Here is a 12,693-nt window from a genome sequence, read left to right on the forward strand (position 1 = left end):
CCTTCTTTTCAATTAAATAGAGTATCTAGTTTCAGAAAGTTGTTGATTATTTTGTTTGAATTTGCAATTTCATCAGCACTAAAAATACACTTCCATCTTCTGACAAAAACTGCCATCAATTGGCACACACCATTTCTTCATTCTTACAAATCTTGATTTCCAGAAACCAAACAAATTAACAAATGTAAATTCTTTAACATCATCATTCAACAGTTTAACTAATTACAATTGAATATTAGACGTTCTCTAAAATTGTTGAGGTAGAGGCCTGCCTTCCAGAAACGCTTTGAACAGCACAAGGGATCTCTCCGGCTGAGAAAATGGAGCTTCATGAGACGCCCCTCGGATTGTTGCAAACGAGAGGATGTTGTCGTAGACCTGAGTCCACCCTCCAACCTGAGATAGGCATCATCACTCAGACATGTTAACCAGGAACACACTATATTGATTGATTCACTCAATAGATCATTTCACCTGCATCCCAGCAAACCACACCCTGTAAGGCGTAGTTGAACGCAGTTTCAACAGCCGCGCCAGTCTGTGAACGAGCCTTCGACTTCCAGTTAAAGGTATGACTGAATCTTGATCTCCACTGTACACCAAAACAGGGATTCCAGCCTGAATTATTCTCCCCACAACGTTGATTGTAGGTATCTCGAGATCAAGCGGTTCATAATCCAAAATACTGAAACAAGGTTGTCACAAAAAGTTCAGAATCCTGTTCTGCATCGTGTGTGCATGTGGGACGTATGTTTATGAACAACAAGGATTATTACTTGCTGCAAACGAGCCACCGGTTGAGTCCAACGAGGCGCGCATGAAGGGCCTTCTGAACATCTTTCCTGTTCAAGTAATTCAGAGTCTCGTCCTCCACACACACATCTATGCTCTCAGTGACTTGCTGCACAGAAGAAACGCGCAATTCAGACTTGCAAATGCAGTAAGACAGTTAGAGGCCCTAAAAACTGGGACTCTAACCTGTGGAGCAAGGGCTTTGGACTGAGAGAGCACAGATGGGATGCAGACATCGAGAGTGACATCGTATTTGTCAACAAATTTGCTGGTTTCAGTTGTGACAAGGCTCATCACCTTGGTGCAGATTGGGGAGAGAGAGCCTCTGTAGTATTCGCTCACATATCGCGAATAATTGCAGGTAGAAGTGAACATTTTGTACGTTGTATCGGATATAAGGCCGTGAGACCAGAAGAATTCAGCCCTTGAGTTGAAGTCTGTTCCATATTCTAGTACTGGATTCCCTAGCTACATTACAGATTATACAGACAAATTATTGATCTTGAAACAAGATGGGAATTCTGTTTGAGCAAAAACTCACTGCAATTCCTTTGAGATTGAATTCTTTTCTCTTTTTGTTGAATTGGAGCATCAGCTCTGCTAGCTGGGGAATATAGTGGCCTAAGAGTAACTAAAACTTGTTAGGAATCATTCCACCTCACAATTTTATTCTATTGAAAAAAATATTCTTTTTGGGGGGTACTACCAGCATAGCTCTCTCCTGTGATATACAAGCTTCTGTCTTTGTATTGTGGGAATTTAAGGAACCAGTTTTGCAGAAATACCAAGTTGTCACGAGCTATAACACACAGCAAGATTTTAGAATATTAATTACAGATATTTCCCATCTCCTAAAATGGAACAAAAAATTAAAAAAGCAACAATTCACATGCATGGAGATTAGAGAAGATGGAAACATGCCTGTGATTTTGTCATTTACACCTTCATAAGAGGATGAATTGGCAGCATAAGAAAAACCTACTCCAATGGGTGACTCCAAATACAAGACATTTGCTTCTGCAGACCATCACACAAATCAAATGCCACAAAATGTGAGTCAACTAAAACAAAATGAGTGAAGCAAAGATATGTTGAAGATTGAATGAAACCTCTATTCCAGCTATGCTCATTCCTGACCAGCCCATTCCCACTTGGCCTAAAAGGCCCATTTTCCGAAAACGCCCCAACTCCCAAAGATGAACAACCAGGACCTGCCAATAATCACACCATTCAAACTACTGTCACAAACACACAGACACACACACACACAGTGAGAAATGTGACCTCCATTCAACCATAGAACAAGAGGCTTTGACGCAGGATCAATCTCAGCTTCAACAAAATAGTAAAATAGAGCTCTCTCCTCATTTTGATCAACAGATACGTAGCCAGAATATTGGTGGAAGCTAACCCGGGGCTGCCCAGGAAGCTCAGATATTCTGTCACCAGCCGACAGAGAAGAAGATGAGGAATGACACTTAGCTGAATGTGCCAATAAAGAGAAAAAAGCTACGATCTTTACAATGGCAGCCATGGCCAAATACAGAAGCGGAGGAGGGGATTATATAAAGGTGGGGATGTGTTACTTATTTTCTTATCATGAAGGAATTAGAGATTATTTGATTGTGATGAGAGATGAAGAAAGGGTGGTCAAAACTCGTTTCACAACGTGAGCTGTATGAATGAACAAGGATATGATAAAAGGGAATGGAAAAAACTGGGGTCTGATTTCTTGCAGACTGCAATTGTAGTTGTAGTCCCCTCTCCTCGCTTGTTCTCTTATTGTGTGGTGAAAAAAGTTAGGACATATTTACAAAAAAAGATCCACTTTTTTGAAGTGGGATTTATTCGATTCAAGGTCAAAACTTCTTCACACTGTTGCAGCATCAGCTGTAATTGTGTGTAGACTAGAAAAGCTTCTCCTTCCACACTGAGTTCGAAGATTCTTTATTTCTAAAATTCTTATATTGTTAGTAGTATTAAGTCTGCAAATGCACACAAGTAAAAGACTATACTTCACTTAAAAACCGTAATTATGAATCTGGGGTAAATCAAACTCAATATCATATGTTAGTATCGAATATTTAATTGATTGTAAAATTAGAAAAAATCAACAGTTTAATTGCAAAATCAAAAAAAATAATCCATAGCTTGATAATTTATAAACAGATTTTAAAACTGTTATGCAAAACCAAAACGTGTGAAAAATTTAGGAATATACAAGCAAATTACTCTTTTATTATGGTCAACAAGCATTAGACAGCCCCACAATATCAATTTGACAACATTGCAACTGTATGTATGGTAAAAGGAGACCTAACAACAACATTGCAAACTAAAAATTTATTAGAGATTTGTTGTTATATAAAAATATTGAAATTTCATGTCTAAATGCTATAGAAATTTATTATAATCTTGAAAGAGATAATCCGATCTTTTTGGTATTCGACCGAAAAAACAGGTATGCTACTACTTTATATATAAATAATGTGCCTGACATACCTTCCAATATTCATCACAAAACGAGTTGCATATTGCTAAACAATAAACATGGAGTGTGGTAAAAGACATTAAGAAAGATTGTTGATTTCAGTAAAAAAAAAAGTTGGAGTAAAAGAAATAAAAAAAAGTACTAAAGAATTGGAAATTGGAGAGTAACAGTTGCAGCAGCAGATGATTGTGTCAACAATGAAATGATGGGCTTTTCACCATCTTTAATTTCACGCCTCATTAGATTTCATGTCTACACAATTCATGTACATACTACTATATCATTCACATATAGTCTTGCTATGAATATGATCTTTTTTATTTTATTTTATTTTTTTGCTATGAATATGATCTTTCTTTATTTCCTTTTTCTTGATTCTAATAAAGTGTACCCGACACTAATATTACCACGGCATATATATATTACTCCACAGGGTTAGAGCATGCGCAGCGGTGCTCGTTGGAATGAGCACCCGCTGTGCCGTCGGCGCGGCGAGTACCCTGCTCGCCGTTGTGCTCTTGCGCACGGACGTGCTATTGCCATCGAGCACCGCCATGCCGAAGAGCAAGTCGATGTGGCGGCTGCTGATTCGCCAAAGGCAATGCCTTGGCATTTTTCATTTTTTTTTAAATTAAAAAAATCTGATTTTTCAGATTTAAATAAAAAAAATATTTTCCCACTTCCCAATAAAATATATCCTTTTTTTCTCCACTTTTAATTTATTTTTCATTATGTTTACCCTAAAATTCACATTTTCATCTATAAATACCCTCATATCAAGACAAAAAATCACCCCACACTACAACAAACAACTCTCTCATCAATCTCATTTCTCTAAATTCTCACACTTTCTCTCTTGCAAAAATGTCCGGCTCCGGCGAACACCCCTCCGACTACCGCCATCGAACTAGTCTTCTTTAAATTTCCACAGATGTATTTTTTAATTTTTAGGATTTAATTATGTAACTTTTAATTTTTAGGATTTTAATTATATAATTTTTAATTTTTAGGATTTTAAGTATGTAATTTTTTATTTTTAGAATTTTAGTTATGTAATTTTTATTTTTTAGTAATTTGTAATAGTAGTTTGGGCATTTTTAATGCATTTTAATATTGTGGAAATGTTTTTAGTAATTGAATTATTTAAATTGAATAATAGAATAATATGACCCTTGAGCATGCTCTTGCGGAAGACCGCAAGAGCATGGATGTGGGAGATGTGCTCTTGCGGAAGAGCATAGAATTAAAAATGAATAAAGGTGGGTCACAGCTCACATCCATGCTCTTGGTAAGAGCATGGATGTGGATGCTCTTATGATCAATTGTGTTATGATCAATTGCTAACGATTTATTGGTTGAAATAATGTCACGTCGATTATATTTTAAATTTAAAAAAATATTAAATAAACTTAAAAGTATTAATCTCAATTCTTATATATGATAATTAAAATTAATCACTTTCTCTCTCCTAATCGTCTTAAAATTTTAAATTATGTAACTCTTTCGATTTAAATTATTTTTTCGTAAAAAATATATTAAATTTAAGGTAATTTTATAAGGATTATAACGAGATCTCAATTGCATATGTTTCGATGATGATCAGATGATGAAATTTTATAATTTTTATTTCAATTTTCGTATATATGTTAATAAACCGATTTTATATCAATAAATAAATCAAACAATCTCAATATAATGCATGTACACATTTATAAAACTGTGTTGAAATTGGCATGTCACTGTGTTGATATTTGTAATATACTATGTTGATATAAAAAACTGTGAAAAGTATTATGTTATAACAGATTGACTATTTTACCATTTTGTTGATATTTTATCTACTATTTATTGAAATACGTGAGCTTTAATCTCACCAACTCATTTAAGATCTAATTGTGGTTTTAGTTGTAGATCGGATATTATTGCATTTTTACGTGACCAATGAGCTGTACATATACTTATATTGCAACATTTAATAAAATGGGAATGAGATTTAGAGATAAGATGATGTAAATCTTTGTCGTGTTGCAAGATTTGGGTTTAGACCCACAACATAAAACAACTCGAAATTCCTCAGATTTATTCTTGTAAAATGACAATTTTCCCATCCTGTAGGAGTCAGTAATGAAAAGTCTCTATTATAACTGTAGGATTATTGGTGAAATCGATTCGCCGGCGTTTCGATAGTTCAATCAATCAGCTATTATTTTCAATCAGTCAGACCTATCGTTTCAGTGTGAATTATTAAAAGATTCTTTTTTTTTTTATGTGAAACATATATAAGTACCCACGGAAATAAAGGAATAATATGAGGATCTACTAGAGAAATTTTAATAGTATAAGGAAGAATGTGTTTTTTCCAGAATTAAATTGATATATATTCGAATAAAAAGATCCAAACTAGTTTTTAGGTAAACAGAACATAACATCCATATATGACTAGAAAATGCCTCATATTTACATCTGCCAAAAGCATCTCACTCATACAATTTACACCATCTAACGTGTTGTGATATGTTACGCTATGCAGTAGCAGCTTTTGGTCCGTTAAGAAGGGAGGCATCCTGCCCTAGTTCCTTGCGTGATGCTTCCCACAGTCTCGGCTCGATTGCCAATTTCCGCAGCTCCATTAGACCTTGCTCCACTGCATTCATAGTTACCACATGGCTCATTCCAGATGCAAGTTTTAAATGGGGTGTGTACTTTAGATGATGTGATTATAGAAAACCAGTTGTACAACATGTGCAGAAGATGATAAAACTCACCGTTAAAGGCATCATGCGAAGTTGGTGCTTTCCCACTACGGCTGATCCAGAACTCGAGTCTCTTCTTAGCTTTCTCTTCCTCTATACCATAAGCTTTAGCTCTTCTCCAAAAGTATGTAAGCCATGCCTGTAGTGCACCATCAGAGGAATCAATGCAGGATACCGCAACTTCTCAAAATGACTTGCTCACCCACCAAGTCAAGACCTTTTATTTTAAAACTTTAAAGAACAAGTAGCAACTTATAATAAGTAGAGGGAAGTATGATACTAATATGAGTGAAATACAAGGAACTGCATACAGAGACGGACAAACCTCTTTGAAGAGTACATCCTCAGATTCCTCTGCACTCAGTTCTGTAAGATAAAAGCAATAAATGGGAGAGTTTATATTTATTATTAATCATCAATCCTCATCAAATTTGACGGATAAGGTACACAAAAAATAATTTGATTACTATTATTATAAGCTAAACGGATACATCTGTGAGCACTGCACCATGAGCCAAACGTCTCTTTGAGGCTGATCTAAATCATAAATATAATCAGTCTCATGGGAGGCTGGTTGCATCATGATTGCACCACAAAATTTCATAAACTTCCCTTGCGGTTTATCCAAATCATAATGAGCCCTCCCTGAGGCTGGTCACATTATGATTAAACCCCTTTTAACTATTCCCCGTATCTGTCCCGAATAACCCTAAGTGGTCTTTGTAGTCCAATATCATTACATATGAAGCCTCTTTTAATCACCAAGATATTGTATGAATTTACTTAAACCCAAGTAATTCCCCTAACATTTCAGAAGATGGCTGAAGTCAATCCTATAAATATTGATGCATGGAATGTAGTTCTTATTATGGTAGAACACACTTTCTAAATTTTATTAGAAATGCCAACAGAAGTTTGGTATACATAACGTAATTTTCAAGCTATATAAGGTAATTCACCCCACAAAGGCAAACTTGGATTTCCATTTTTTTCACCATATTCATATTCTTCCAGATATTTGTCTCTATATTTATAATTTGATATTACTCATAGAGGTATACGTGGAAGTGAGGTCCCATGGTAAAAACAAGAAAAGCATGTCAGGGCTGAGACCCAATAGTGAACTGCACAGTAAGGGACCATAGGAGCTTACCGAATGCTTCTGTATACTTCGGATCAATTGGTGACCTCAAATCTGCCGAATCAGAAATTTTAGAAAATATGGAGAGAGTTAAAATAAAACTAAACATCTTTTTAACACACTCATTATGAGAAGTAAGCTCATGCTAGCTTTAACATTACCAGTACTAACAATTATCATACTTTATGAGCTTCAGAAAACAACCATGACAACTAGATCAAGTAAATGGCTAGCTTAACAAAGATAATATTTCCAGTACTAATGAAATTTTGCACCAAATCTAGTTTTAGGATATAAAATACAGGCTTGGAAGAAAATCTTCAATTCGAAAATTGAAGCAGTTATGCGAGACCAAAAAGGTTTTTGGTCTGAGAAGGAGAACAATTAGATCCATAAATTACAGATACTAAGAACAAACCTGGAATTGAAGTCTTAGTGGAGTTATGTCTTCTTTGTTGAGCAAACGCAAGAACAACAGATTCTTCAACCTAAATGACATTTGTTATAAAAAAAATAAAAAGGTCAAATCACCGGTCCAAACACCCAGATAAAGCAACTGCAAGATTTTTATTCCAAAATTAAGCATGATTTACATTTGGAAGGAAATGGAAATTGCTCCAGAAACCTTACTAGATAAAACATAATCCCTTTACCCAAGTATTATGACTCACATTTGCCATGAAACAGTAGAAAGAACACTTTACATGCATTTTTGCAACATTTTCTCAAAAATAGTTCTCAAGAGGTGGATAGATGTTAAACACTAAAGGACATCTTCAGATCGGGGTCCTCTTAGGATAAAAGTTTACTTTTTAAGAAATAACTTATTCTGAAATATTCTTAGCATATTAAAATAAAGGAGTGTAAACTCAAACCACTGAGTAATAAATTCATAAGTAAGCAACTACAGTCCAGTAAAAATAAATATGCAAGTGCTGGCAATTTTTCAGATTAAACCTTCAAAGAAGCAAGTTCTCTTAAGCCCATTTCAACTGCTAGGGTGCTCTCAATGTTTCCATCTCCAGTAAGATCAAAATCTTCAACAAGTTTGCTTCTTTGTGAGTTGTTATGACCTGCACATCATCAGAAAAGAACAAAGCTGATAAATTCCAAAGTGTAAGGGAGCACCTGAAATCTCTTGGCTTGGATTGCTTTTACAGGTAAGAAGCAGAAAATCAGCAAGAGATAACTAGCCTTTATCCCAACGTTCTTCCTTAGCCTTCTGTCCAGCGGATAGGACAATCTCCAAAGGAAGAGGTGCCAAAGATGACCAGTATTCATGCTTTGACGCAGCAATATCAGCACATATGCCTGTTTGGGTGGAAGAATAAGAAGTTAACAATTAATAGCAATCAACTGTAATTGTTTGCTTTATATTTTTACCCAGAAAGTGCTGGCTATGAATTTATATAAGCCAACCAAGTGCTCCAAGGATGGAACTTTTTGTATTAACATCAACGAAAAGATGCAGTATCCCGGGACAACCAAAAAACAATGTGGATGGGAGGGTCATGAAAGGTTATAATATAACTCTAGCAAGTGCAGGAATAGAACTTTTCAATGAGGTAAGCATACCAAAGAAACAAGAAGAAAAATGTTTAGGGAAGAAAAGGAATATTAGCTTATCAGTAAATAAGCTTTTCATGTCTCTTTTCTGAAGGTTTGCTTCCCTTAATAAAGTCCAAACAGTCTAGGTTCCAAATTCAGCTTAGCCATTTGTCATAATATGCCTTAACTTAGAACATAGTTGAAGAAGTATATAGAAAACTCAACCAATATTCAAAAGCTTGGTCACTAATTTTAATCATGCATTCAGAGATAATGCAAAATAATTCCCATACAAAAGAGATGAACACATATTCAAATTTCAATATGTTTGATTACCAAGTTTAGCAGCTAAGCCCCAATATCGAGCCAGCCAGCACCTTTTAAGAACAACATCTTCCTGCAAATGTAAATTTTAGAAAAGATTAGCAGGTAAAGTTTGTACTTTTCATAGAGTAGTAGCCACCTACCATTTCATGTTGGGTCAAAACAATTCTTTGTGTCATTGAGCGAAGAGCTTTAACTTCAGATTCATTTCCACGCAGTTGTTCAACAACAGCCGCGGACTCTTTTTTTGCCAGCTGAATATGGGGTAACATTTGTAAAAGCAGTATGCTGCACTAGTATTTCTAAACAAGTCTAAGTTAACCTTCCCCACCTTAATATCAGATTGCAATGATGACACTTCCACGTCATCTTTTGCACGCCTAGCCTCTTTAAGAGCAACCTAGATCAATTTTAGAACAAACAAAATTCATAAAGGTATAAACAAAGCCATTTCAAATCACTTTGTCTTAGGGGACAAAACAGTCCATGTAATAAGACTAAAGTCAACTGAAGATAATAAAAGAAAGTCACCTCTCTTTGACGCAATGCTGCTTCCTTTCTGTACGTTATCAATGTGCAACATTAGAATATTGAGAATGGAGAAAAAAGGCGGCATAATGGAGGTTTTTGTTGTTAATAGATAATATACCTGCTCAAAAGTTTAGCTTCCAAAGAAACTCCTTCTCCAAGAGCAGCTACCTGAAGAGTACATTTGATATGTCAAGCTACTCAACAAGAAAAAATTTACTGCCTCCATCCACGAAAAATAGTCAAAATTTTCCATTTTGGTCCCGTCCACCAAAATTAGTCTCGTTTCTATTTATGGAAACTTTCTCACAATTTTTTCTCTTTCGCTCATACTTTACCAATTACGCATTAAAACCCGTGCCATCCACAAATGAGACTATTTTTTTTTGGACAGAGGGAGCAAAATACAACTAGAATTAAGTTTAAGTGGTCTGAAATACAGAATGAAACAAACGTATGATCAGTAGGTTTCAATCTTATTTAGAGAGAAAATATAGCGATTTGAAACTAAGGGCATATTATGAATGAGCAGCCACAGCCCCAGACTGGTCACTGGAGAAGTTAATGCAGGAGTCTTAGACTCTTAGGATCCAAAACTGATAGTATACATAACTTTCAGGATGCAAGAGTTCCCAAAATTGGACCCTTGGTAAACTCCGTCCTATTAAACTATGGAGTATTATTGACTCCATTTCTTCATTCTAGATTTCCCCCAAGACATGGCCGAATTGGATAAGTTAGCATTCCATCTAATTTCTAAAGACCAATATCTAGAATAGAAAGAATAAGGCCAAACAAGCTTGACAATAAAGAATAAGTGGACCTGCTTTCAAATTGAATATCATTGTTTTGATACAATAGACTCCTACTTGTCTGTCTGAGTAGAGACATATTACTGGTTCAAGGTTATTAATATAAGACTTAAAAAGTTACAACTGTAACTCACATTCAGGAAATCATCTTATCAGGATAATTCTTAGAGACAAATTGCTTGATGCATTTCCCATGTCATACGAATAAATCATCTGGGTAGTGATCATTCCAAAATGGTAAACTAACACCCACAATTTTGAGTGCAAAGAGCTAATGAAGGTAAATATGATCTCTTTCAAGGTTGCTACATTTTCCTCTTCATTTCTCCTAAGTCCTAATCAGATTCGAATTTACTTAACAACACAATCACATACTAAATATTTTGCGAAGATTTACTTGCAATAAAAGTAAATGGAATGGAGAATGCATCACCTGTTTCTCAAGCTCCTTAACTCTTGCTTCAGCTGCTTCCCAACTCTCCTCTGCAAGTCTGAGCTGTAAAATCCGAATCAGACAAATAAATAAACATTGTTAGACTTGCATTAGGGAATACGAGCAATGCTGGTTATAAAAGACAAACAGACCTTCTGAACAATATTTTCATTTTCTTCTTGCAGCATATCGAGCTGTTAAGAAGTAGATATTAGTTAGAGAATATACAACCTAAAAACCCCAGAGTTTTTAAGATCTATACAGATAAAGTGTGGATGTGCCAAACATACTTCATCACGAAGTGCAGAAGAAGCACGCCCATCTCCTGCATCTCTCAGATTTTGTTGTCCTATATCTGGTGAGAATCTGCAGTTAATATCTGTACACATCAGTGATCAGTTCATATCAAATAGATTCTACATTGTATGAGTAGATAGTTGATGCACTAAGATTCTGATTTAAGAAGCTAATGGTACTGTAGAATGATGTAATTATCATGCAAGGACCAAGTTAGTTATCCCAGAACTTTTCTAAAGGAGAATATTTTCCAATTGAAATACGGAAACTAGCAAAGACTCAAAGCATCAAAAGATGGATTCTGAGTACTTCTTTTCTCTCTGCCGGCTGCTAGGAGGATCAATTGCCGGAATAGGTGTAGGAGTTTTCACAGAAGGCCTACTAGGAGGTAAGGCCGGCACTGTTCTAGTTGACATAGACGGCCTTCCTGTTGAAGTTGATCGTGGTGGTTGAATTTCCAATAAGTCGCGAGTAACCTAATATTCCAAACAATCACAGGAAGAAAAAAAAACCTCAATTAGCATCCAATTATGGTTCCTCTGCAACAAAATGCCCCCCTCTGGCACAATCTAGGCGTAAAATCTCAGAGATCTCGCTATGAGGCGATTTTTCCACATTTATGTTTCCAAACAACAATCCCCCAGTAGCAGGTGATTCCTCAAATAATCCAGCTAAAAAACCAGAAGAAAATGCAGTAATACTATTAAACCGCATCTCGACATTGCTAACACGAAAAACATAATTCAAATGCAGCTAAAATGCACAAAACCAGTGATAAAGTAATTTTCGAATTAAAGAAGCACACAATTAAAATACCGATAGAACACTTAAAAAATTACCGCATCGGAAGAAGATCTAATAATCTTAGGAGGCGGAACCAAAGGCTTGACGCCGCCAGTGCCGTTGGTAGCTCCATTAGTGTTAAGAGGCGGCCTGGAGAGAGATAGCGGAAGAGGAGGATTAAATCGGAGTCCGAAATCAGCATCATTGTCTCCGACGCCAGCGTCGTCCTCATCGTCGTCGTCGGCGGCAGCAGCCTGCGAGGCCATGACCTGAGCCAGGCGCTGAGCGGCGGCTTTGGCGGCGTAGTTCTGAGTGCGCTTGATGCTGGAAATGCCGCTGGCGGAGGAGGAGCGAGAGTGGTTGGCACGCGCCGGGGATGAACCGCCGGACTGGCTGCCCCATTGGCGCATCTTCTCCATTGAATCAAAAGAGGAAATCAGAGATGAGTGTTTAGCGCCTAGAATCTAGATCTTCCAGTTATAAAATCGCCGTGTTTTTTGTTTTTGGAGATTTCTGGGATAGTCTATGCTAAGTGTAATTATATTCAATTCACATTAATAAAAATGATAATTAGAAGTTAATGATGCTAATTATAAATGCAAAAGGAGCAGTCAACTTCAAGCTCGTTGTCACTGAATTCCAATGGATAATAGTAGTTCAGTGCGGAGTAGTACTACTAGTACAAGATACTACTAGCTAGGCCACCCGTGACGCGGGTGGCCCGTAATCCGTCACGCCGGGACGAGACGGCGGCGTGACGCGTTGCAGCGCCCCGTCTCGTCCCAGCCCGC

General features: G+C 36.4%; 2 protein-coding genes across 2 annotated transcripts; both read right to left on the reverse strand.

Annotated features, from left to right (window-relative positions):
- Positions 1-29: 29 nt before the first annotated feature.
- LOC121794559 (serine carboxypeptidase-like 45) lies at positions 30-2,557 on the reverse strand. The gene is made up of 9 exons (XM_042192770.1): positions 2,077-2,557; positions 1,902-2,003; positions 1,714-1,809; positions 1,499-1,591; positions 1,334-1,413; positions 979-1,260; positions 777-901; positions 475-685; positions 30-396 (listed from the first exon to the last, which is right to left on the reverse strand). Exons 1-9 carry the CDS (start codon positions 2,324-2,326, stop codon positions 247-249), a joined length of 1,389 nt encoding a protein of 462 aa, XP_042048704.1. The 5' UTR covers positions 2,327-2,557; the 3' UTR covers positions 30-246.
- A 3,056-nt stretch (positions 2,558-5,613) lies between these two features.
- On the reverse strand, positions 5,614-12,454 carry LOC121794558 (coiled-coil domain-containing protein SCD2-like). Its single transcript, XM_042192769.1, has 17 exons — positions 11,959-12,454; positions 11,429-11,595; positions 11,113-11,188; positions 10,975-11,016; positions 10,823-10,885; positions 9,699-9,748; positions 9,581-9,608; positions 9,381-9,449; positions 9,193-9,303; positions 9,062-9,122; positions 8,372-8,488; positions 8,135-8,250; positions 7,596-7,665; positions 7,190-7,231; positions 6,362-6,402; positions 6,049-6,175; positions 5,614-5,927 (listed from the first exon to the last, which is right to left on the reverse strand). Exons 1-17 carry the CDS (start codon positions 12,319-12,321, stop codon positions 5,806-5,808), a joined length of 1,665 nt encoding a protein of 554 aa, XP_042048703.1. The 5' UTR covers positions 12,322-12,454; the 3' UTR covers positions 5,614-5,805.
- Positions 12,455-12,693: the final 239 nt, after the last annotated feature.

The sequence above is a fragment of the Salvia splendens genome, chromosome 3 (assembly GCF_004379255.2).
Source record: "Salvia splendens isolate huo1 chromosome 3, SspV2, whole genome shotgun sequence".
Taxonomy (NCBI): domain Eukaryota; kingdom Viridiplantae; phylum Streptophyta; class Magnoliopsida; order Lamiales; family Lamiaceae; genus Salvia; species Salvia splendens.